The sequence below is a fragment of the Quercus robur genome, chromosome 2 (assembly GCF_932294415.1).
Source record: "Quercus robur chromosome 2, dhQueRobu3.1, whole genome shotgun sequence".
Taxonomy (NCBI): domain Eukaryota; kingdom Viridiplantae; phylum Streptophyta; class Magnoliopsida; order Fagales; family Fagaceae; genus Quercus; species Quercus robur.
This window is the reverse complement of record NC_065535.1, coordinates 32252741-32280411: the sequence shown is the minus strand read 5'-3', so window position 1 is coordinate 32280411 and position 27671 is coordinate 32252741. Positions and strand designations below refer to the sequence as shown.

Sequence of the window (27671 nt, the reverse complement as noted above, 5' to 3'; positions counted from 1 at the left end):
AAACAAAGATACATCCTATGACATTTTGAGGTCAAACTAGAATTTTGCTTTATTTATATATATATATATATATATATATATATTTATATATTTATATATTTAAATAAAAATTCGTGGAAAGCAAAACAGTATGGATTGCAAAAACTTAAGCGTGTGATGTTTGATTCTTGTAATCTTGGATTGATTGATTAAATCACATTACAGCAATATAGTATTACTACGTTTGGTTCACTAAATTTGTAACACCCCAAAATCACAAGCATTAAAAGTCTATTTAATCTGAATAATCCATAAAAAAAATATTAAATAAAAGAAACTAGCAACCTTGAACCTCATCATAAGAGTCAGAGCTCTAATTCACCAAATACAAAACATCCTCAAAATAATTCTCCAATACAATGTTTAATACCATAAAATAATAATAAAATCTTTAGTTCTACAAAAATAGTTCATAACTTCTGTCTCCCAAGAATCTCTACTCCAGTAATCCCTCTAATGTATCTGTAATGGGAAAATAAAGGGGGGGGGGGGGTGAGATAACTCAATAAGTGGAATTCACTAATATTGGGGTGTGGGAACAAACCTTTCAAATAAATAATTCTTTCAACAAATTCACAACTTGTAACTCATCAATATTTTGTCATCAACTATTTCATGTAAAAGAAAATAATATCTTTATATTGTGAGTCATCATAATATATATACCTTTATATAAACAATTTCCTAGGCTTTTCTCGTGGTCAACGTTTACGCCCCGTTGACAGGGTTGTGCTGTCTCCTTTTAGGACTAGAACCTCCTTTCCATCCCTTTTTCTTAAGGAAGGCTCCTTTGGAACCTAAAGGTGCACTCCCTTGCTAAGGAGCTTCCTTTTTGGATCCTCAATAGTATACTACCTTGCTAAGAAGCTATCAAATGTGCACTGTCCCCTTTTCTGGGACCGTCCCTTGCTAAGGACTAGCTGCAGTATGATTGTCCCTTGCTAAGGACTAAATACCATACTGAGCTTCTAATCACGACTTGCCATAAGTTTTCAAAACATATTCAATATGCTCACAAAATAATCTATTCATACTTCTCAAAATATAAAGACATATTCACACATACAAGTTTAAATAAATTTAGGTTGTCCCACAAGTTTTTTCATAAAACGAATAGCCAATGTCCACATCAAACATTTGTAAAATATTCATTTATATATAGAATATCAACATATTCTTTCATATAAAATAGTTTAATAATTAACACTGTTTTGGGAAAACCCCCAAAATTAGTAAACACCACTTACCTCGTAGTTGTAAAAATAAAAGAAATCAACCTCCCTTGAATCACAACAATTCAGTAGAATTAGAACCTAGCAACACCAAAAATAGGTTCATCAATACACAAATTTTCTTACTTAAAAAAAATCTGTTTTCACACTTAACGGTTTTATCCTAGACAATATTGATATATCCAAAATTCACCATTTAATCACTTAACTATCCAATTCACTTCCAGCTTTGATCAGATTTTTGGACTTACAATTACCGCTGCATAATCATATCTTTTGGCTCTACCTAATCAGATTTTGGCTTAAAATCATTGCTGCATAATCAGAATTTTGGGCTTAAAAAGTTGCTGCATACTCAGTGGCTTAGAGATGATAAATTAGTATCACTAGATGCAGAGGTAGGTATCAAATAACATAAGGCAGCCCTTTTACATTAATATAATCCATGCATGAAACTTTAATGCGGCAGAAAGATGGACATGTGATAACCTAATATATACATTAATTTATCCATCCAATTGCCTAGTATTCCCTTGATGCGCTGGACTAGGATTTAGACAAAGAAAAGGGCATGGATGCAGGTCAGATTAACGGTGAATACAGTGAGAATATAAACTATTATATATAACCCACAAAGCACCCTTGTTCTAATATAATAATCCTAGCTTTAGATCCATAATGGTAGCCCCTATTTTTTTCTCTATTAGGTACGCCAATAACAGATGCTAAAAGTGGGAACAAAAGCTAGCCATGAGTATAAACTATCCTAAGTTTAGAGCAGTAAAGAACCGTACCTGAAGTCTCCACTCACAGCCACAGTGAAGAAAATCAACGTTCAATAGTCGGTTGAAGCAAAAGAAATCCCATCAACGAAAACACGTGAGACTTAAGAGGAAAAAGGCTTGGGTTTTCAAGGCCCATATATTTACTTATGCCACCTCACTTGGGCTTCATATCCCTTAGTATTTATCATATTTTTAATACCTTGGGCCCAATATTAATTTATTCCATTTAATTATAAGCCTCCTTTAAAATTTACGTATAATAATTTAATTGGTAACAAAATTTATGGGGTGTTACAAAATTCATTCCTAATATATCATTGCTTTGTTATTACAATTTTTACAATGAATTTTTAAATATGTCCTAAAAGTAACTGTATTGGAGAAAAGCCTAGGAGTACATCTCTACACATGTATTGGGCCAGGGGCCCAATCCGAGGACGTAACTAGTCCGAGGACGAATAATTGCTTGCATGAGGGTCAGTGGTAGTAGGTAAAGGGGTAAAATCCGATTAGGATCGCCTGGCAAAGGTCCGAGGAGGAGTGTCATCTCGGTAGAGTAAAGCCGAGGTAAGAGGAAGTGTACTGCCATCAAGATCATCATTCCAGATTGTTCCATGGATAAGGATAAACATCAAGAAGGGACATGATAGAGGAAAGCTACAAATATCTTGAGAAAAGCTGCTACCACCGCATTAAATATACCACAGCTAACTCTTTGGCCGCATTAATGATGAAGTGATCCCTGAACAGTAATTCTCAGCCTTCCAACTACTACCCAAAGACTTTAGGGAGGTGCTGATGGGATAAGAACCAACCCCAGAGATCTGATTTGTGTGTGGAGGGTGGGGATGCTAGGGGAAGATAGTTTAAAATGGAATGGAGACCCTAAGAGAAGGGGATCAGAAATTTCTAAGAAAAAGCACTGTAGCAGCTTGAACCATATCTGTAAACATTTTCAATCAATATATACTAGAATATACCTCTTCGGATTGTGCCGAGGACAAATTTACTTAGATAAATCCAGTCCATTTCTGTTTGATTATCTTTTAAAATCCATTCTAACTGTTAAGTCATTCATTAGAGTCTAGTTTTCCAACACACTTTCTACAAATTCATTGTATTGGGCTTATTGGGCTTGGATCCAATCATACCTTAGGCCAAGAATCCAAAACGCGCTCTTACAATTGGCATCGTCTGTGGGAAGAAATTTTGTGATAGTGAGTGCAATGGTTAACTATGGTAGGATTAGGTCCCCATCAGTAAGAGTCCATAGGGTCCCAACAACAAGATGATTTCCTGAATCTGGAACACAAGAGAGATCGAGAGGGTGGTGTGCACACTACACATACAAGTAGAAGCCACTCTCGAGTTGGAAGTCAATCTCTCAAGAGCATAATAACAGAGCCATGCAACTGAAGATTGATCATTTAAAAAAGAAGTTGCGCCATGCATGGCGAAAGCGAACCCTTTCCAATTCTGGCGTTTCCTCTGATGATGAAGAGGATGCAAGTTATAGACGAAGGTCAAGAACCCTACCCAACGAGTCTTTCTCCTACGATGAGGAGCACTATCGCGAACGTAGGTATAAGAGCCTGCCTCACAAAGGCGTGGGAAATGACGCTATGAGCAAGGCATTAAATTAGATTTCCAAGTCGCCCTTCATGCACAAGATTGAAAGGGCAAGACTTCTTTGGCGATTCAATCAGCCAACGTTCACCATTTACAATGGTCGAAAGGATCCTGTGGAGCATGTGAGCCATTTCAACTAGAGAATGGCTGTCCATTCCAAGAACGAAACCTTGATGTGCAAGGTGTTCCTATCCAGTCTGGGACCCGTGGCAATGAGATGGTTCGATGGCTAAGGGGCGGGTTCTATAGATTCCTTCAAGGAGCTCACCCAGACATTTGGCTCTCGTTTTATTACTTGTAGCAGGGTTCTTCGGCTCTTGGATTCCCTATTATCCTTATCCATGCGAGAGGAGGAGATGCTGAAAATATACTCGGACAGATACTGGGAGATGTTCAACGAGATAAATGGTGACTTTGATGACGTGGCTATCAGTACTTTCAAGGTCGGCTTCCCAGTCGAGCACAGTTTAAGGAAGTCTTTGACGGGAAAACCTGTCACTAGTGTGCACTAATTCATGGACTATATTGACAAGTATAAAAGGGTTGAGGAAGACCAGCAGCAGGGGAAAGGTAAGGCTAAGGTTATCCCTCAGGAGAGGAGGGATTTTAGGTCGGATCGGTACAATAACAACCGACCTTGAAGAGACTTTGCTGGGCAGCCAAGGCTTGCCAATACTCAAGTGGTTAATGTGATGTTCCGAGAACCGGTGCACCAGGTTCTGGAGAAGATCAAGAATGAGCCATTCTTCAAATGACCAAATAAGATGACAGGAAACCCCATAAAGTGCAATCAAAGCCTTTATTGCCAATACTACCAGGACTAGGGACACACTACGGAGGACTGTAGAAATTTACGGGATCATCTAGACTAGTTGGTTCGAGAAGGAAAATTGAAGCAGTTTTTGCATCATTCCACTGGTCTGCAGGGTCAAGCAAATTCAGAACCCCGAAGAGATGCTTCTTTAAGACCTCCTTTGGGAACGATAAATGTCATATTTGCTGCTCTAAGGAGGACTGGTTCTTGTCCCTCTAGAGTGATGTCTGTGGCTCAGCTGTCCGCCGAGGACATTAATCCGAAGCCGAAGAAGGTTAGAGTGGATATCCAACTGGCACTAAGTTTTTCGAACGAGGATAAGATTGGAACCATACAACCCCATGATGATGCTTTGGTGGTCATACTCAGGATTGGGGGGTATGACGTGAAGAGGGTGATGGTGAACCAAGGCAATGGTACTAAGATTATGTACCCCGACTTGTACAAGGGGCTGAACTTGAGACCCGAGGACTTAACAGCCTACGATTCTCCTTTGGTGAGTTTTGATGGGAAGGTTGTCATTCTGAAGGGTCAGATTAGACTACCTGTGTAGGTTGGTTCAAAAGTGGTGGAGGTGGACTTCATCGTGGTGGACGTTTATTCCCCTACACGGCCATTGTGGCCTGACCCTGGTTTCATGCCATAAGAGTCGTCTTTTCTACTCTGCATCAGAAGGTGAAATATCCATCGGGGGGCTAGATTAAAGAGATTGTTGAGAGTCAGTCCATAGCTAGGCAATGCCTGGTAGTTGCCATCTTACATCAGCCCAAAGCTAAGTCCTCGATTTCTGCTAAAAGGGGCTTATAGCAATCAAAAGCTCTAGTGTTGCCTGTCAATGGATCAGCCAAGGAGGCAAAATGTGAAGATTTAGAAACGGTTGTTGTTGGTGATGATCTGGAGAAGTTCTTTTAGATCGGAGCTCAGCTGCCTCCTTAAGAAAAGGAAGAGCTAATAGAGTTTCTTAAGAGAAATGTTGATGTGTTCGCATGGAACGCTTACAAAGCCCCAGGGGTGGATTCGAGTTTCATCAGCCATTATTTAAATGTTAATCCATCTGTTACCCCAAAAAGCAATCACTTCGGCGCTTATCCAAAGATCATTTTGATGTTGTCAGAGACGAGGTGATGAAGCTTAAGTAGGCAGGGGCTATCAATGAGATATTCTACCCTGAGTGGCTGGCCAAAACTATGGTGGTGAAGAAGAAGAATGGGAAGTGGCGAGTGTGTGTGGACTTCACAGATCTAAATAAGGCTTGCCCAAAAGATCCCTTCCCTATGCCTAGGATAGACCAGCTGGTGGATGCAACTGTAGGCTATCCTCGGATGAGTTTCTTAGATGCATTTCAAGGATACCACCAGATACCACTAGCCCTAGTTGATCAGGAAAAGATAGCTTTTGTCACTCCCATTGGAAACTACCACTACAAAGTGATGCCATTTGGTTTGAAAAATACAGGGTCTACCTATCAAAGAATGATGACTAGGATGTTTGAACCACAGTTGGGCAAAAGTATTGAGGTCTATATAAACGATATGGTGGTGAAGAGTAAGGTGGTGTCCGAGTATGTGGGAGACATCGGGAACATTTTTGAAATTCTGAGGAAACACAAGTTGCACCTTAATGCTTCCAAATGCTCTTTTAGTGTGGGATCAAGCAAGTTTCTAGGCTACATGGTAACTCACCGGGGAATTGAGGTTAACCCCGATCAGATTAAGGCAATTAACATTTTACAACCACCTCGAAATCTCAAGGAAGTCCATAAGCTAACTGGAATGACTGCTGTCTTGAACTGGTTTATCTCTTGGTCAGCGGATAGATGCAGACCCTTCTTCCTGTTGATGAATAAGTGGAAGGGATTTGAGTGGACCGAGGAGTGTGATTTGGCCTTCCAGTGGCTTAAGGAATATCTCTCTTGGCCCCCTATCATGTCTAGTCCTGAGGTGAATGAGGTCCTGTTTGCTTATATTGCTGTGGCCCCTCATGCTGTAAACTTGGTGTTGGTACGAGTTGATAGTGGCATACAAAGTCCAGTTTATTATGTGAGCAAGTCACTACATAAGACCAAGGTCTGTTATCTACCACTAGAAAAGGTCATTCTAGCGGTAGTACATGCTACACGTAACCTCCCCCATTACTTCCACGCACACACAGTTGTTGTCCTAACTCAGCTTCCGTTCAGAACTTTGCTCCGAAGTGCTAATTACATGGGGAGGATTGCTAAATGGGGCACAATCTTAAGAGCTTTTGACATCAAATACATGCCTCGTACCTCTATCAAGGGTCAAGTCCTCACAGATTTGGTAGCCGAGTTTGTTGAATCTCCATTGGAAGTAGAAACAGAGAAGTGAGGCATGGATGGGAAATCATTTGGCATGATCTCCCTACAAGATCCTTTATCCTGGAGAGTATACTTTGATGGTGCAACAAATCAGAGGGGATCCGAAGTGGGGCTAGTTCCAGTATCCCTCGAGAAGATTACTATTGATAAATCATTGAAACTGGACTTCTCAGCCACAAAAATAAGGCTGAATATGAGGTTCTATTGGTGGTAATGACTATGGTGCAAAAATGGGTGGAAAATCAATAGAGATATTCTCAAGTGAAGGGGGAGTTAGAAGCCAGGGACGTGAGAATGCAAGAATATTTAAGTCAGGTTAAGCACTTGAAGTCAGGGTTTGAATCTTTTAGTTTGATACATATCCATAGAAGTGGAAACACACATGCAGATTCCCTGGCTACTCTTGCCACCTCCTTGGCACAAGATTTGCCTCAAGTCATACTTGTTGAGGACTCATGCAAGCTGATGTGGTGAGAAAAGATATGGTCCAGATCCATCAAATCAAGGTAGGATCGAGTTGGATAGATCCTATAGTGCTATTCCTTAAAAAGGACATCTTACCCGAGGAGAAGTCAAAAGTGAAAAAGGTGCGAAGAAAGACTCCTCGGTTTTGGTTGTTCGAGGACCAAAAGTTATACAAGCGCTCCTTTTCAGCGCCATACTTGCTGTGCATACATCCTGAAGCATCAGAGCTACTCCTTGAGGAGCTACATAAGGGAATTTGTTGAAGCCATATGAGAGGTAGATCTTTGTCTCATCGAGCCCTTACTCAAGGATACTGGTGGCTGGGTATGCAAAAGGAAGCACAAGAATATGTTAAGAAGTGTGACCAATGCCAAAGATTTGCACTAAACATTCACCAATCGGGAGGAGTTCTCAATCTTTTGTCCAGCCCTTGGCCATTTGCTCAATGAAGCTTGGATATTGTAGGTCCTTTCCTTAGAATAGCAGGAAATAAGAGGTATCTATTGGTCGGCACAGATTACTTCACCAAATGGGTTGAAACTGAACCATTGGCTAACATTAGGGATGTAGATGCTAAAATATTTGTTTGGAAAAATATTGTTACTTGATTTGGCATCGCTCACACCCTCATCTTGGATAATGGCCTTCAGTTTAATAGCAGGCCTTCAAGAGGTACTGTTGTGACTTGGGAATTATAAATGGATATTCCACCTTGACTTACCCCCAAGAGAATGGACAGGTCGAGATTGTCAATAAGGTCATAGTGAACGGACTCAAAAAGAGGTTGGATGATGTGAAGGGAAAGTGGGTGGAAGAGTTGTCACATGTCCTTTAGACATATCGAACTACGCCTCGCAAGTCAATAAAAGAGATGCCCTTTTCAATGACGTATGGGGCTGAGGCTGTCATTCCTTTGAAGACTGGATTCCCAATGCTGAGAGCGAGTTCCTTCACTCCAAGCAACAATGATAAGCTGTTAGGGAAGAGCTTAGACTTAATTGAGGAACAGAGAGAAAATGCAATGATCCAATTGGCCTATTATCAACACAAACTCAAACAAGGATATAATGCCAACGTGAAGCTAAGACCATTAGCACCAGAAGACTTGGTGTTAAGAAAATTTTTGGGGAAAACTGGGGCCTAATTGGGAAGGACCGTATCGCATCACTTCAGTGGCAGGAATAGGTGCATATTATCTGGAAAATCTAGATGAAAATACTGTACTCCGTCCCTAGAATGTAAACAACCTGAGAAGGTATTATTATTAATGAAAGCAGTCTTTGCCATATTTTTGGTTTATCATATTATTTGTCATGCGTTTCACTATTTGTTGAATATTAAATAGAACCTTAGTTATGCTTGGCTCTTCGGACCACATGCTTTGGGTAAATTGATACTTTACAACATTTTTCTAAGTATTAGACAGAACTTTAGCTATGCCTGGCTCTTCGGACCACATACTTTGGATAAATTAATACTTACTGACATTTTTCTAAGTATTAAACAAAACCTTAGCTATGCTTGGCTCCTCGGACCACATGCTTTGGGTAAATTAATACTTACTGATATTTATCTAAGTATTAAACAGAACTTTAGCTATATCTGGCTCCTCGGATCACATGTTTTGGGTAAATTAATACTTACTGACATTTATCTAAGTATTAAACAGAACCTTAGCTATGCCTGGCTCCTTAGACCACATACTTTGGGTAAATTAATACTTACTGACATCTTTCTAAGTATTAAATAGAACCTTAGCTATGCCTGGCTCCTCGGACCATATGCTTTAAGTAAATTAATACTTATTGACATCTATCTAAGTATTAAACAAAACTTTAGCTAGGCCTGGCTCCTCAGACCACATGGTTTGGGTAAATTAATACTTACTGACATCTATCTAAGTATTAAACAAAATCTTAGCTATGCCTGGCTCCTCGAATCACATGCATTGGGTAAATTAATATTTACTAACATCTATCTAAGTATTAAACAAAATCTTAGCTATGCTTGGTTCCTCGGACCACATGCTTTGGATAAATTGATACTTTACAACATTTTCCTAAGTATCAAACAAAACTTGATCATGCTTGGATCCTCGGAACACCTATCTTAAGTAAGTTAGCTATTTCTATTGATTGTTTAAGTGTCTGATGGAATCAACCATCCTAAATAATAGGGATTTATATTATAATAACATAACCCAATGGATGCCCATAAGCATCACTTAAAGTATTTGTAGGCATACCTGCATCTGCTTAAAAATAAATTATCCATCTTGTCCTTTAAATTTACTGAACAGAATGGGATTAAGGAGGTTTAAACCTGCAAGTGGGCTACATTATTGTATATGCTGTTAAGGTTAGAATTATGTTTTGCCGAGATGATGGACTTGGTAAGTTCAACTCATTTTGCTAATGGCCATAAGAGACGAGGTAGCTATTCTATCACTTGTGCAGATAAATAGGTGGAATTTTTACCTCATTATTTTGTTTCTTTTTAAGTATTGAGTAAAACAAAAATCAAGCTAAGATCCAGTATAAACATTACAAGTATAAAAGAGAAATTTGCAAGTTTCCTTAATATTAAGCCTCTAAAAAGGTAGATAGGTTACAAAAAAGATCTAATACAACTATTAAAAAAAAAAAAAAACGCACACTCACACACAAGCTCTCTAAGATTTCATCTTTATTACAAGCTTGTCCTTAGGGTTTTTTGGTGGCTGAGTAGAGGTTGCTGTGGTAGAGGCTAGGCCCTTGCCTTTGGGCTCTTCCTTTGGAGGTATTGAAAGAGTAGTCAACACGATCTCCATGTTCTTGGGGGCCTCTTTTTCCTTTGAAAGGTCACTAGGGGCCACTGATAGTTGAACAACATCCTAAGTTTTTTCCTTGTTAGTCTCTGCTGCTTTTTCAGGGTCCTTGGCCTACACCGCTTCTTGAGGAGAAGTGTGGGATGAGGAGAGGGCCTTGGAGGGGCTTACCTGGCCTTCTTTTGCCTCCGAGGTGACCAAGCTGGCCTTAGAGCTTGGAGGGACAGATGTGCAAAGGGCTGAAGGGTAGTACACATTCTCTGCTCTCCTAAGGGCAGAAGAGGCCTCAACCCCAGCCTGGTCAAGAGCCTTATTCCACACTTGGAGGTAGTAATGTCTACATAACCCCACAACTTCAGCCCTTAAGGCATCCTCAGTCTCAGCAACCCCTATATTGTAGCCCTCCTATTCAGCTTATTCTCTAGCCTTCTCAGCCTTTTCCAGTTTTTTGCCCAAGGCTGTTATCTGCTCCTTGGCAATGGCCAGCTGGTTCTCTATCTAGCGAAGGATCAACCTTTGACTATTAGCTTGCCTCTCTAACACATTCAAGGCAGACTCAGGGCTCTTCTTGGCATGGTCGGCCTCTGCTAGCTTGGTTTTGAGGTCTTGAGACTTTTTAGCTATCTCAAACGCCTTCACAGCGGCAATGCGCCTACTCTCTTCATCCTTGGCTAGCCTGTGGGAGTTGATGACTATCTCTTCAGCCCTGTGGGTAGCCTGAACAGCCTATTAAAAAAAGAAAGGCCACAACAAGAAACAAAATATGTATATATATATATATATATATATATAAGTATGAAGAAGTAATTGCTATGGTGACAGAAATAGAGAGATATTCATGGAACTTACCAGGGCGAGGTCCCTTTTTAGGCTAAGGAAAACCTCATGTTTCCTCATTTCTCGAAGGTCGGCCATATCCACAGGAAGGAGTAGGGCTTGCTCAGCGGCATCAGCCACATAGCCAGCCGTTCCACCTTGGAAATTTCTGATCGAGGCATTAGCTAGTAGAGGGGCCCCATCCAGTATCATGGTCGGGGTCCAAGCAGGGACTGCCACCAAGGACTCACCTCTCTTATCTGCCTAGTTTTGAGTCACCCTGGGCTGTTTGGCTCCCTTGGGGGGCACAGTCTCCTTAGTCTGTGGGTCCTTCCCCCATTCCACTACTTCCAACCCCCTCTGGTCCCTTTTTCGTTTATGGTCAGTAGGCTGAATTGGGGGAAGGGGAGGAAGTTTGGCCTAGGACAGCTTCTTTGGTGCTTTGCCCTCAGCTGAGGACTCCATCACCTCTAGTAAGCCAGTCCTTTGTTTTCTTTGGATTCTCATGTCTGTTGGGATGGCAGCCTCTTCTTGAGCGAGATTTGTTTGTACAGGGAAAGGATAGCTGAGGTCACCAACAGGAGCTTCTGGAGACAGAGGCTGATTGAAGACGTCAAAGTCGTCCTCAAAATTGGACACTTCGACTATTCTTTCTTCTTCTTTTTCTTCTTTTTCTTCTTTCTCTTCCTTGATGACTAGACAGGAAGATGAGGCTCCTACTTTTGGTATGCCTTCAAGCATGGGAGTTGTAACGTGGACATCCTTTAGGACGAGACTAGTGGTGAGAAAGCCTGGAGCTACTACACTGATCTAATGTAGACGGGGGTCCTTTGCCTTGATGACACACTTGGGCACCTGGAAGGCTATGGAGATAGGATCGTAGTCGAGGATCAGATGTGCTGCATGAAGCTGGCCATCGCTGTGGACGAAAACCTTGGCCTTTAAAATCTAGTCTAAGCTTGATTGATTTACCAGATTGAAGTTTGGTATAGCGGCATTCGGATCTGCAAACCCATCAAAAAAGATAGAAAAATATTGTTAGTAAAAAAAAGAAGAACGAGTCAAAGGAAAATTCCTATACTGATACAAATAAAAAATATGAGAAAGAAAATGATTCTGAAATAAGAAACCTAGACCTAAAGCCCCACCTGGTTTCCCCTCTCTCGTTAGGCAAGGGAGGCCATCATGCCACTGCCCTGAGATGATCAAAAAGTCCTTTTTTAGACCTTTATTTAAGTCGGGGTGGCATTGGATTAGTCTAACTTCAGGGTACCTAGACTTTAGGTAATACCTCTGCCCCTTTAAGTGGTGGAGATTGTAAACCCAATTAACATCGTGGTGGGTAAGCCCTAGGCCCATTTTCTCGTTAAGGGTATCTATACTCCCCAAAATCCTAAACATGTTTGGGGCACATTGGGTAGGAGCTAGCCTCTGAGCCCTAAGATAGTCTCTGGTGAAAGTGCCCATAGGGATTTTCATCCCTCCCTCTATGAAGACAATCATAGGGATCACTACTTCACCCTTCTACCTTTTCTCAAACCATCCCCCTTCCTTGCAATACCTAATATAAGCGTTTGGTGGGATCCTATATTGGGTTCTAAATTTCGCTATCCCCTCATCAGAATCTACTAGGTAAGCAAATCTACCCATGTCTAGAGAAGGGCTATTGATACTAAGGAAAAGGAGAAGAAAGCTAATAGAGTCGAGGAGAAATAGACACGGAAAAAAGAAAAAGCAGATGAAAAATAAAATGGGAGGGTTTTTGAAGACCTACTTAGAAAAGGAAAGGACTTCTCGGACAAGGCTCTTGAGATTTGTGAGGGCATGAGTAGAGTGAGTGAAATTGCAAGTTCAATGTCCAAAGCACTAAAGTGAGGAGAATGATTGATTTGAACTGTATTTATATCAAAGGGAAAGGTTGCGAGCAGGAAAGATCCTACCTGGTTTCTAGCAAGACTCTTAACCATTGGATCCGCATCACACTGTAGAACGTGGGGAACATAGAACCGTCAAAATTTAATCAAGGCGTGTCTCGGATATCGAAGCGTCCGGAGCAAACCTTAGGCAATTAAAAAGGCAACTATTGGATCTGATATAGCGCATGATGAGCACAGAGTGATTTTTGTGACATTAAAATCCTCCTTTCTTCCCGAAGAGCCAGAAAGAAGAATTTTGAAGGGCTATTATGAGGGAGAAAAGCCCAGGATTACATCTTTACACATGTATTGGGCTAAGGGCCTAATCCGAGGACGTAACTATTCCGAGGACGAATAATTGCTTGCATGAAGGTCAGTGGTAGTAGGTAAAGGGGTAAAATCAGATTAGGATCGCTTGGCAAAGGTCCGAGGAGGAGTGTCATCTTGGCAAAGTAAAGCCGAGGTAAGAGGAAGTGTACTACCGTCAAAAGAAACATTCCAAACCGTTTCATGGATAAGGATAAACATCAAGAATGGACATGATAGAGGAAAGCTACAAATGTCTTGGGAAAAGCTGCTACCACCGTATTAAATATACCATAACTAACTCTCTGGCCGCATTAATGATGAAGTGATCCCTGAACAGTAATTCTCAGCCTTCCAGCTACTACCCAAAGACTTTAGGGAGGTGCTGATGGGACAAGAACCAACCCCAGAGATTTGATTGGCACATGGAGGGTGGGGATGCTAGGGGAAGATAGTATAAAATAGAATGGAGACCCTAAGAGAAGGGGATCGGAAATTTGTAAGAGAAAGCACTGTAGTAGCTTGAACCATATCTACAAACATTTTCAATCAATATATACTAGAATATACCTCCTCGGATTGTGCCGAGGACAAATTTACTTAGATAAATCCAGTCCATTTCTGTTTGATTATCTTTTAAAATGCATTCTAACTATTAAGTCATTCATTAGAGTCTAGTTTTCCAACCCACTCTTTACAAATTCATTGTATTTGGCTTATTGGACTTGGATCCAATCATACCTTGGGCCAAGGATCCAAAATGCGCTCTTACAGTAACTATTTTTAATTTTATTTTTGGGTAAATTACAAAGTTGGTCCATATCCTTTACACCATGTTTCAATTTAGTCTCTAACCTTTTAATTGGGACAATTTGGTCCCTAACATTTTCAGTGCTGAGTCAATTTAGTTCCTGCCGTTATCTTTTGGATAGAAAAGTTTTTTTTTTTTTTTTTTGAGAAAGAAAATTTTGAATATTATTAAGAAATAGGTAAATCAGCGTTATATGCTGCAAGAGTTTGGAATGAAACATCCTCCATCTAGACCGAAAAACCAGTGATATGACGTACATATCTAGCTAGGTTATGAGCTACAGAATTTCCATTTCTACCAACATGTAAGAATCTAATACAAGTAAATAAATTGGTAGTTGATTGAGGATAAAAAAAGTTGACATGTCAAACAAAACAATAAAATTTTTTTCCCCATGCTATATCAACTACTAATTGGACCGCCACATCATATTAAAAAAAACCCAAATTAAAACTAAGAGATCCTACCATCCAAACTTATCTCCATCTCCTCTCCCCAAATTAACTCTCCCTCTCTCTTTTCCTCTCCCTCTCCCTCTCTCTCCCTTTGGCATCTATGACTCTCTGTACCTAGGCCAATACACAGTTACACATGCACCCGATACCCACCCAACCAATTTTCCCTATCTTTTCCACTACTTTTTCATAAACCAAACACAAAGGGAAAAAAGTACTTGTTATTCTTGAGTAACAAGCTGATACTGAGTAGAAAACTAGAATTTTTTATTGACTGATGTTAAGTATTCCAAGCCAATAATTATTGAGTAATAAATCTAAGAGTGTGTGGACTGTGGATAGCAAAATTTTTCAATCATTTTTGGACCCATAGAACTTGTTGCAACTTTGCACATGAAGCCCTCTCCAAATGCCATAAAAAATACGAGCTTTGATTTGGTGATATGTACAGTTCATCCTTCTTTTGTAATTTTCATTTATGTTCAATGATAACCTTGTTATTTAATTACTGAGTTATGATGTTTTCACTGACCACTGGAGTTTGCTAAAAAAACATTTAATTGACAACTCATTCAATTCTTTAAGAAAAGATAAAAGGTCCAAGCTATCGAAGAACCATCCACTGTAGGTTGAACCAAACATCATTAATTTCCTTAGAAAAATAATCAAATTTGGCAAAATAATACAAGTACAAAGAAGGATAGGATCATAGGAGAGTTGCAAGTTCAATGATAGGTTATGGAAGTTAATGGAGTTAAACTCGTGTAAGGCCAATACATAGTTTGGTTTTTCTTGGATCAATTTGCTATGGGGACTTTTGGATTTGATGGGTGGGGTGAGAAGTTGGGATTGAGAGAGAGAGAGAGAGAGAGAGAGAGAGAGAGAGAGAGAGAGAGAGAGAGGGATTTGGTTGGGTGGGTGCTAGGTGTGTATTGGCCTAAGTTTCAGAGACACCGAAGAGATGGAAAGGGAAAGGGAAAAGGAGAGAGAATATTTTATGTTGATGTGGCAGTATATGTGGCAATCTATTTATATGGCAATCTATATGGCATAAAAATAATATTTTATTTTAATCGTTAGCCATGTCAATATTTTTCATCTATCACTTAACGGCAGGGATCATTTTGACCCAATGCCAAAAGGTTGGGGACTAAATTAACGCATTCGAAACAATAGGGACTGAATTAACATATAGCGTAAAGGTTAGGGACCAAATGAGTAATTTACCCTCTATTTTTTTAATAAAAACTACAAAATAATTGAACTAAATTATTTTGTTCAATTAAGGTGTGAATGAGAAATTGATTCCATAAATGCTGGCTCAAATGGGTTAGACTTATTTCAATGTTTGTTTGTGCGAACTGTACTTAATTCTAAACCAATGTGTCTATTGACTATTGCACCTTTTCTGAACTAGTGCGAGTTTGGAACAATATGTCTATTTACTATTGCACATTTTCTAAACCGGTACGAGTGTGTAATAATATGTCTATTCACTATTGCACATTTTATGAACTAATGCGATTATGTAACAATGTGTTTATTCACAATTGCACCTATTTTGAATGAGTGTAGAAACTTAGTTTTTTCATTCATTCATAAGAGTCTTCACAGAGAGAGAGAGAGAGAGAGAGAGAGAAAGAGAGAGAGATCTATTCATTGTGCACGGAGATTGAAGTCCTTTTTCTACGTGTTGTTGATCATTGTATCTTGAGAGGCAGACGTCTAGGAGACTTAAAACATCACTGAATAAATAGTGTGAGGGGTGAAATATGTCTTAAAGACATAGTGTCAAACACTGTTCTTGATCAGTTCTGTATCAATCATTCTACATTCATTTGCTATGTAAGTTTTACTCTATTTTTTCTTGTACATTCACACATAGATTTGTGTATTAATATTGATTTTTTATCTTGTTCACAAAATCACAAAAGTAAATTATTTGTGCAATAATTCCAACAAGCATTCATGCAGGCTATGCAGCGCTCCTTATTTCTTGTATGTTACAAATAATTTTGAAATGCTTTAGGGGGGCAGTATCTCATGTCAAGAGCGTTGGCGCAGTTCATATGGATAAGCATGTATTTTAGCCCTCTTTTATGGTAATAGACACACATGGCAAGATTGAATTAACATCTTTCTTTGATTTTAGTTGATGATGGTTTATTGGGATTGATGTGAAGTACATTGATGAATGAAAGTTTTGCTACTTCTCCTGGTAGGCGGGTTCTAAGCTCTCTCTCTCTCTCTCTCTCTCTCTCTGAGAAATTCATGCTTGCATGCACAAAGTCACCCTGAACATATGCACACAATGATTTTGCACCAAATAAAGGGAAACAATGGAGAGCAACTGAGTAACAAAGTGGGGTTTTTTTTTTCGCATTTAGTATCAATTTTTTAACAATTTCATTAGTTGTCAAGTTTTTGAAACTATTTTGTAAACTAGCATCTTGAGTATCTCAAACTCAAGTTTAGTGACAAACTCAAGCCTTTAAGACTCAAGTTCTTGTGCTGACACACAGCTAACATGGAATAATTTAACGTGGAACTTGAGTATCTCAGACTTGAGTTCTATAGAGCGAACAAGAAGAAGAAGGAGAAGATCTAAAGAAGTACAACCCTATCCAACGGTAGGAATTCATGTGGATTTTTTCTTCCACATCAGATTACCATCACTTGCAACTTAAGTTTTAAAGACTTGAGTTCCATCATTAAACTCTAGTTTCGAGATGCTAGTTCACTAAATAGTTTTGCAAACTTGATAACTAACTAAATGTTCCAAAAATAATGTTAAATGCCCAAAAAATCCCATTAAAGTGTCTCATTGCAACTGAGGTGATTTGCATAAGATAATATGCTCATTAGTAAGCAGGGTGAAAGGGTACATATTATTGAAACAATTAGTGTGGTACACCTATCAAAAAAAAAAAGGTATGGTACATATTATGAGGGATGACCCTTCTCACATCAGATCTAGATTCATGAAATGATTGAAGAAAAGCTAAGGCCCGTTTGGTATATGTGTTTAAAAACTGAAAATTGTTGTTTGAAAATATTTGTGGAAATATGTGTGGATGAAAAAGTGTGTAAAAATATGTGTAATGTTGTTTAAAAACTGAAAATAGTTGTTTGAAAACACAAACCAAACACCCCTAAATTTCTAGAGAGAATTTTATTGAAAGAGAAAATGTGATTTTACAAATCTTGCTTAAGTTAATGATTTTACAAATTTGTTTTACTACTTCACATATATAGGAACAGAGCTTGATATGATAACCGTACTAAGGGCTAAAATCTAACAAACTAACAACTCATCAGTCATCACGTGCATGGTTCCCTTCCACTCGGACTAACTGATTCCGTTACATAAACATCACATCTTGGATTAAAGAGAAACAACACCGTTTCTTTTATCTCATGACTCATGAGTCTGATGATTTATAAGTCTATGTATAACAACACCGTTTACCTGAAACCTGAGTTGGAACGGCATCGCTTTTATGCTTGAAATGTTTGTCTCCGAAAGGAGCGAAACCGTTTCTTCTTTCTTGTTTAATGTTGCTAAGCTATTCTTCGAGCTCTGGTCAACTTTAGTCTACTTCCCCTCCATCCAAACTGGTCCTAGAAGATGAGTCTTACAATATATGAAGTATATATTTCCTTTTCCTTTTTTCCTTTGTTATCATTCTTGCAAAGTATTTTTCCCATTTTTAACCAATTCATTTTGTTATTAAAATTCAAAAGTCTAGAAATTTAACACATTATGGGGATTTTTTAAATATTAGGATGTTAATGGAATATGAGGTCTAAAAAAATGTGTTTGTATATGCGCATGCATGAGTTTCCACAGAATCATGCAATCAATTTATGGCACCCCAACCTTATTTTTTGCATCCATAACTTGAATTTTGCTTTTCTTACAACTAGTGAAGAATGGGGATTGAAACCCAAGTTATATACATGAAATGAACTAGATAATGTTATTGAACCAACATGACTCTTGACCATTCAAAACTTAATTAACTTCCTGATGAAAGTGCCAAAAGCCTTCACAAGAGAACTACATCATAAGCTAACTACAATTACCATTAGGCAACTATCAATTATTTTCTGGGTGTGTAGATTTTGATTTTGTTGGGCTTCCTCGGTCATTTAGCCCCAAAAATTTTGGGATTGGTTTTGTTGGGCTCTTTTACCACCTAGCCAAAAATTGGGAGGGGGGGGGGGGAAGAAGAAGAAGAAGAAGAAGAAGAAGAGAGAGAAAGGAAGATAACCATGTATTTTATACTAATATTGACTATGGAAAAATTTAAAGGATGCACTAAAAGCATTGATTTAAGAAATAATTTTAGAATTTTTTTACCAAAAAAGAAAAATGTAATTGATTTTTTTGAAAACTTTTTATATTTTCCATAAAAATGGTATCAAATTTTTTCTAAAATGGTCCATTAATAAATACCCTAAGGACACCTAAAAATTGGATTTTGTATCTATTTAATTATTGATGAAATGGTAAAATCCAATTAGCTCTTCCATGAGTAATGAGTTTAGTATAAATTTTCCCTATTTCTTGGTAGGTATTCGTGGATTGAAGTCTACCTAGTGATTGACTGCATTGTCAATAGTGAAATAATCTTAACTCTCAACGAAGTTAATCCATTCACATGCACAAGCGCAAACACACATGTAAAGAATTTAATTAAACAATTTTTTTCACAACTCTTAAGATGATTTGCAATGATTGTTTTACTGTAGAAGTAGGGATGGCAAAGTAAGCCCAAACCTATTTATCCGCCCAAACCTATTTGCCCACCCAATTATTAATTGGGTTAAATGGACATCAACCCAATTAAACCCAGTGATTATTGGGTTTTAACTAAAAACTTATTGAAGCCCATTTAACCCAAAAACAAGATACCCAAATTCAACCCAACCTTTCAAAAAAAAAAAAAAAAAAAAAAAACCCAGCCCTTAGACATTTCAGGGTTTCATAAGGGTTTTCTCATTTTCCCCTATTTTCTTGGCCTCCAATCAAGTTTTAGTTGGAAACCTAGCAGTTTCATTGAGAGATTTTCAATGAAAGCTCGAGCCCTTGAGATCAGTCTGGCGATGATGATCCTAAAGAGATTGACATCATTTTCAAGCACAACAGTAATAGCTCAATCTCAGGCACAACTTGAGGAGCAGCTCGGCTTTGATCCTTTTTTTTTTCCTTGGGATGTATTTATTTGTGTAACTGTAATCTAGATCTTTCTTTCTTGTGTTTTGAGTTTGTGAGATATAAAAATTTGCAGATTTGAGGAAAAAAAAATTGGTTCAACAATGGTGGCTGGGGTACTGGTTTAGATTTTGTGGTTTTCTCAGTAGTTCTGAATCTTGATTTTTGTGAAAAGTGTTGAGGGGTTTTGGGATTTTTTTATTATTATTATTTTTTATGGTTAAGGGATTTTTAGTCTAGGTTTGGTTAAAGGCCTTAACAAACTGATTATGGGTTTGGATTTTTCTAGGTTAAAACTCCACGAAGAATTTTTTTGGTTGCTATGTTTGGCTACCAAGAAAGTGCAAGAAAAACTAGGAAAATTTTTTAACCCCTCATTTTTTTTTTTTTCTCTAATATGGAATTTTTTTTGTCAGTTTCTAATTTCTTAAATTCCTTTCTATTATGGTATTTTGGTCATTTTTGAAGATTTTAGAGTACTTTGGTCATTTTCACATTAGTGGTATTTTGGTAATTTTGATAATTGAGTAATTGGGTGAGTTGAGGTTGACCCATAATAATTGGGTTGAGTTGGATTTGGGTTAGAAGTAATTAGTTAAATGAGTTTTAATGGATAAATGAGTTTTAATGAGTAAATGAGTTTTATATACACAATCCATATATGCCCACTCCAAACCTACCCATTTGACACCCATACAGTAGAAGTGATTTTAATATGAGTAGTTAGATTGTAATATTACACCACTCAAAACTTAACATTTTAATAAATTATAAAAATCAATAGTGACGTTTTAATACATAAAATTCATGGGGGCCCAAAGAAAGAGTGTGGTGCACACCGTATATAGACTTGGCAAAATGAATTAGATGATCGGGTTCGGGTATGGCCCGATTGAGTTCATGTCAAAAATTAATTGGAGTAAAATGGATTTCTATTTCTATTTTCTAGGACCTTAGCTGGTCTTTGGCATGTCGGTTCAACCTGAAACTACCCGTAATTTTTTACATAAACATAGTTTGCAACATCGTTTTTTGCTTTCTATCAAAAAAAAAAAAAAAAAAAAACCAAAGATAAAAGTTGAATTATATTTAAATCCTTAAGTTTATAGTTTGATAATTAATTCTAATAATCTAGTAGTCTAATAATTCCACAAAAGAAGAATAGAAAATGCGTATAAATGTTATATATGAACCATAGAATAAAGTGAAATTGCCTATAAAGTGAGTGTGCTTTTGGATTAGCATTTTTCTAAAATCTTATTTGTTTAATGTTGTAAATTGGCAAAATTATAGTTATACTTAAAAAAAAGAAATTAAAAGTTGCACACAAGTAAATAAGTTAAAAAGTTGAAGGGCTAAAAAAATTTAAAAAAAAAAAAAAAAAAAAACCTAATCTAAAACAGTAAAACTCATACGATATATACAGTTTTATGAATAAAATTTAACATGTAGCCATAGGTACATTAAAAAAAAAAGTAAATAATTATGAAGAAAATTTATACTAAACACATGAAAAAGCTACTTAATGTTAGCAATAGATCTAACATTGAAAACATTTATATTTGAGGATTACTATTCATCAACCAATAATATCATTAGTATTTTCATCTATTATATAAAAAAAATTAATATAACTTTAGCATACAAAAATATAAATTGAAAATGAGCCAATTAAAAATTAATTTTAAAATTTCATAATAAAGACTTGATGAACGAGTTAGGTTGGGTCGTGTATTGAACTAAAATGGGTTACTAATTATATTACCCATATATTACTATTTTTTCATTAGGGTTCGAACGAGCTATCGAGTTAGGATTCGATTTTGTCGTGTCTAAGGGCACATAGTGCACTTTCTTCTCCAACTTTTAAAAAGACAAAATTACAATTTTGACTCTTAAAATTTGGAATTATCTTTATTTTGATCTTTTGCATTTCAAAATTTTCATTTTAACTTTTCATATTTGATTTTGTCTTCAAATTAGTCTTGTCATCCATTTCTATTAGTAATTAGACCGTTAAGTGCCATATAAGTGTCATCCATTAAGATACGTCACCCATATAATGTCAGATGTTCCAGAATTTTGACTACTAAGTACAAACATAAATGAACAACAAGACCGAATACGAAATCAAACATAAAAGATTAATATAAAATGGGTAAAATACTATTTTGGTCCTTAAACTTGACTAAAAATTTGTTTTTCATCCTTAAACTTTAAAATGTGTGTTTTTCTTTCATTCTTAAACTATTGATTTTTTTTTTTTGTCTTTAAATTATTGAAAAGAATAAAATAATTAAAAAAAAACTATTTACAAAGTTTAAGGATGAAAAGAAATTGAAAATGAAAATAAGATAAATTCTACAAAAAAAAAAATGAAAATAAGATAAGTGCTACATCCATAGCATTTTTATAATGCTTAAATAACAAACCTTAGCCAAATTATTTTTTTGGCTACTATTAACAGCCAGTAAAAACTTGACATCTAAAATTTGTTACGAAAATATTGTAAAAACATCCTTAAATAAAAGTTCAATTTTTTTAGTACTATAAAATTAAAATAAAATAATCCCATAACAAGAAACAAGAAATACCGGTGACACTTTCTCAAAAAAAATAAATAAATAAAGCACCGGTGACCGGTCCCACATAAAAAAAAAACTCACAAAATATTCAGAGATAATCACACATACAGAGAGTACAGACATACCATCCATCCAGCTCCAGATCCAGATTCATTCCACATGCACCCCGCGTGACCTGTCCCTTTCTCTCTCTCTCTCTCTCTCATCAAAACCCTTTCCCTCCAATTCCCATCAATTCCATTACAAATCAACAACAAACCTACCTAGGTTTACCTTTCTCTCTCTCTCTTCCAGTTTTCCCTGCTATTCGTATTTTAACTTTCAACCTTTCCGGTATGTTTTCTTTTCCTTTTTTTTTTTTTTCCCATAGATTATACATATATATATATATATCGGTTTGGTATGTTCAATTATCGAATAGCCTCTAAAAAATGGTACTTTGTTATGAAAAATTTGTTAATTTATTAATTAATTAATGCTCCTCCTAAAAAAAAAAATTTGAATTATTTGAGAACAGTGAAAAGAAATTGATGAGATGAAAAGGGTTTGATTTTGCTCATTATTTTGGTCTGGACTGAAACGAATAGGCTGCGTGTGTAATTTACTAATTTAAATAAAAAATAGAAAAAAAAATGTTGGGTTTGGTGTAAAATGTGTAAATCTTGTAAATTTTAAATAATAAAAAAAATTCTTGATAAAAGGTTAGAAATATATTTATTATTAATAGAAAATTACATGCGTACATCAGAAGCAATCTAAATCTTGTAAATTTTGAATCATATATGAATACTAAGTTTGCAAATTGGAGTTTGGTAATCACTTGAACGTGTTTTATTTTGTTTACTGTTGCATAATACTTGTCTTCTAATATGTTTGGGTAAATAGGCCTGAATCAATCCCTAAGAATTATTCATGAGGTTCATCTCGATTGGTCCAACGAAATTCAAAGTGTCCGAACCATCATAAAGGATGAAGTTATTACTTTAGCTGACCGGGGTCTGGATTTTCTGGCTTAAGAATCAAGAGGGGAAAAAAGGGGTTGTCCATGGTTGAACTCTGACAATCTAAATACTGATTTGTCTTTTTCCTTGTTTTGTTTACACTATAAATGACAACTGTTCCTTGTCATTAAAAATTCCCAAAACATGAACATTTTGTTTATTTCCATTTTGGGTTTTTATCATGTTTGAAATATAATGGAAGAGTTGATTTTAAAATTTTGCCTGCCTCCTTTATTGATGTCAATATAACTGGGCAATGTTGAAAGCATATGTGTGTGTGTTTTAATAGTTTATTTATTTGTATAAAAAAGTAGCATTTTCACCTAGGAGGAAGGGTGGGGGTTAAAGAAAGCACTTTGTTATACTACACATGTTAGTTGTGAATAGAAAGTGAATCTTAACAAACTGTCACTAAGGTGCAGGTGGCAACTCCAATCGCAGAAATGCCTTTCAAGTCATCAGACAATTTGGATCAAAGCTTAAAAAAGAAGTTAAAAAGATTGGATGGACTTGAAGTATCATTTGGAACTGATATCGTTGCAGGTGATGCTGGAGGCTTAATCCATGAGGCATCGCAGAGGTTGATGGACTACCTTTGGAATCTTTCTTTGCCTTTATATGTTTATTTATTTTTGGGGGGACGGGGGGTGGGGGGTGTTAGCAAACCTAGTAAGCTCAAGAAGGTGATGATAACCTCTCTGCTTTTGTGTGCTCTTTCTGCACAGGCTGAGGTTGTCCTCCATTCAGCAGCATCCATCATTTGATTAAGTGTAAATGAAGTAAACTCAATTTTTTTTGATTGATTGCAGTTTGGTACATGGAACAGATGGTTCAGAAGATGAAAATGCTGGAAACACTGGAGTAAGGATTCCATTTCCTAAATCTGCTTATTTGTTCATCTCTCTCTCCCCTTTATATCCTTTATTTTGATGAATACACAACATCAAACTATGATCTTCAAATAATTTAGATTTTTTTTTTTAATAGGCATGCCAAGCTCAGAGGATTAATGGTTCTGAGAGAGTGCTATCTACTGGTAATAATAAGTTTTAAGAGATGGGTTATACTCTTTGCTCACAGTTTAAATATGGTTTATCCTTTGACTAGAGAGGCAAGTTTCGTTTGAAAGGGATTAATGCCTCTTGTGGCATCCATTTTTAAATGAAATGTTCAACTTAATTCTCCTCCCCCTTTTTTTCTACCAATTTTGATTCAAAAAGGTCATGGTATATCTCATAGTTTCTGGTTGGCTTAAAGACTGATGAGTCCTATTACTGGTCTTAAGTAATTCGAAATCATTCAATACTAACTAATTTATTATTTAAATTGTCTGGGCAACAGACGACAACAAGAAAGTCGATACTCAGGTTGGTCCTTCAAGTGAAGAGAAAGGAAATGGAAGAACCGCTACAGTGTCTGAGGATGCTCCTGCCCCTGCTAAAGTTGCAGAATTCTCCATTGGATTACCGAATGAGATAATAGAACCTAGTGCTGTGTCTGTTGTTTCCTCAGCTGGTGCAGGGTTGGCTTTTGAAGGTTTCATCCTGGTACAGAAATATCTCTACCTCTGGGCTCAAATTTTATGTCTTTCTACTTCGATATGTACGCTAATAAGATAAGCATTAAAATTCTTTTTGTACTTGTTTGTTTAGAAATTAAACTCATTTACTATTCTGAATTATGATTTATGGGGTTGATGAAAGATTTTCCCAAATTTTGTAAGTCAGAGTTAGCTGAGACAGGATCAATTTAACCTTGAGGTGTTTTTTTGTTTTGGGGGGGGTGGTGTAAGCTTTTGCTTAATCATTGTTCTATTGTTGAGTTTGAGTTTTATCTGAATTGGAATGTGAGACAACTTTAAGAGAATGGAAAGAAGTGTTCTTGTAAATTCTCACTGTTCATTCTGAATTTTTTCCCCTCAGAATGAAAGGCAGCTGAAACGGGAGAGACGAAAACAGGCTAACAGAGAATCTGCAAGGAAATCTAGGTTGAAGAAGCAGGCTGAAGTGGATGAACTTATGAGGAGATATGAATCCTTGAATGTGGAGAATACAGCCCTTAAATTTGAATTGGATCAGCTGAAAGAGGATTCTGAAAAAATAAGGATTGAAAATGCTGCATTAATGGTAATCTCATAAAGTCTGTACGTTTCTTTCTCAAGTGCTTGCACTTTGATTTTAAGAAACTTGTTACTTTGTGCCAACTTGCCACAGTTTTTGGTACTTGGTATTTATGTTTACTTATTCATTAATGCTTGGATTCTATGAGGTAATAAATAATAATGTCTACGATCAAACTATCAGTTGGCACCAATAGTTGCGTGACTTCAGTTCATGGCTGTGGTTGGGGGTGGACTGATCTAGGGTAATCCTGTACTCAATTGAACGAAATATGGCTCACTAGTCTTGAGCCATTGACTTGGTTGAAGTTATAATTCTTGATGCATGGTTGGTTGGTATACCAATGAATTTTGCTTAAATGACTCCTTCCCCTATAAGCACATGGTAGAGGATGTGGTCATGGGTTCAAGATCCATTATGTGCCTGTGCTTCTTACCAATAAAAATAATGTTGGAGTTTTGGTAACTATGGTTATATTTCATCCAAAAGTGAGAAATCTTCTTCATATGTGGACTAAGGGCCTTAATTTCTACTATGTCAGGGTTTTCTGTTGCTGACAGAGACAATTCTATTTTGATTGGAATGACATATTTGCTGAGTTTAACCAAGACATCACTACACTGAAGCAGCATTTTAGTCAATTTAGATTGACAGGATAACAAAGATAATGACATAGAAATTTACGATTGAGGATGTGGATGTTTCTTTAGTAATGAATATGTTTAGATTGGTTTGCTTGCTTTGCTATTTGGTTAATTTGAACATGGGAAATCAGGGAATCCGGTTCTATGTTCCATAATTTACGTTTGCTGTTATCCTAAACCTGTATTTGAATATTTTCAGATTTTCCCCCTTGAGCATGGCTGATTTTGTATTCATTTTTAGCTGGAGCTTACACGTCTTTGATTTTGCAGGATAAGCTAAAAAATACACAGGTGGAGCAGCATGAAGAGATTATTTCTGTTAAGATTGAAGCTGCTTTGGCCCAACCAAAAAATTCTGAGAATATTCCCAACAATCATTCTGTGACTGGGAATGTGCAATAGGAATGTGAAACCCCTGAAAAGACTCTGAAACCAAGCATCATCTATTAGAAACAGGTCTAGAGCCGATGCTGTTGCTGATGGATGACCATGAAGTTGGTGTGATATTCAGCATATAGTCTATATGTTATTTTTAGTTAATTATGTGGTTTTCACAAAAGATGGAAAGCCCAGTTTACTCGAAATGATATATACTTTTACAATAGGCAACTAGTATATAAGCAACAACTTAGCTAGGAGGGACAAAAGCTCTAATGGTGATTTCTAATGCCTATTTTATGCAGGTTGCTTTAATTTTTGACATTTTGGCATATGGTTTTTGATGCAGTTTTTTCTTTTTTTTGGGTTTTGGGGTGGGGGGTATTGCCATTTGAATTGTAATTGAAAAGATGGAAGTACTAAGATATAGAGCCATTGAATACTTTAGGCATAAATGCATTTTTTGTCTCTACATTTTCACCATATTTCCATTTTGGTCCATAATTTTTAATTTTACCGCTTTTAGTCTCCAAAATTGAAAAAGCGTTCTTGTTTTGATCCCTACAATTGTTTCACTAATGGAAATAGCCCATGTGGCAAATGGAGTGCATAGTTGACACATTTAATGCCGATGTAGCTATTAAAATAATATTAAAAAAAATTGGCATTTAAAATACTACATTAGCATTTAAATTAAGTTCTGAATATTAGCCAATAGATTAAAAAAAAAAACAATTTGTTGTTAGAAAAAATAAGGAATCTGTTAATGTTAGATAAAAAAGTGATGTAAGTGGTGTGTTTAAATGAGAACTATTTTAAGTTTGCTAACTAAACTGTTATAAAAAAGTTGTATATGTAGCTCTTTCATTAAAATAAATAAATAAATAAAATAAATTAAAAAAAAAAAAAAAAAAAAAAACAACAACAACAACAACAACAACAACAACAAAAATCTTTAAAACTACCTGTCATAGTGAATGTTCTTGGTTTACTGGGTAATTTTTTTTTTTTTTTTGAGAAATAATTACAACATGCTACTAACTTTGCAACTCGAACTCTTTTCTCCCTAGACCTCCAAGTACTTTGTATATGGAGAAGTGTCAATTTAGTTACAAGGCCTTTGACACCTGGTAATTGATTTTGGCAATGAGGTCAATTGATTGCAATCACCCTTTATTGGGCCATTTCTTCCATCATCATCAACATAAACCAGCTGTCTCATTCCTTTCATTTTTCCTCATTTTCTAATATTGTAAAGAATGCCAATTGCGTTGTCCATGGCCACTGGGTCCTTTTTGTAATGGTTTTGGTAG

At 36.7% G+C, this 27671-nt stretch overlaps 1 protein-coding gene across 1 annotated transcript; it reads left to right on the top strand.

The window, feature by feature from the left end:
- Window positions 1-22351: 22351 nt before the first annotated feature.
- On the top strand, window positions 22352-26841 carry LOC126713369 (G-box-binding factor 3-like). Its single transcript, XM_050413115.1, has 7 exons — window positions 22352-22548; window positions 23639-23796; window positions 24026-24077; window positions 24204-24252; window positions 24558-24763; window positions 25139-25342; window positions 26251-26841. The coding sequence occupies exons 2-7, from the start codon at window positions 23660-23662 to the stop codon at window positions 26380-26382; spliced, it is 780 nt and encodes a 259-aa protein (XP_050269072.1). The 5' UTR covers window positions 22352-22548; window positions 23639-23659; the 3' UTR covers window positions 26383-26841.
- The last annotated feature ends 830 nt before the right edge of the window (window positions 26842-27671 follow it).

Bases quoted from the DNA above. Each gene is read 5' to 3' on its own strand.
- LOC126713369 (XM_050413115.1), top strand. From the start codon at position 23,660: ATGCCTTTCAAGTCATCAGACAATTTGGATCAAAGCTTAAAAAAGAAG. The intron at 23,797-24,025 runs GTTGATGGACTA...GATTGATTGCAG, and splicing joins ATCCATGAGGCATCGCAGAG to TTTGGTACATGGAACAGATG. The intron at 24,253-24,557 runs GTAATAATAAGT...TCTGGGCAACAG, and splicing joins TGAGAGAGTGCTATCTACTG to ACGACAACAAGAAAGTCGAT.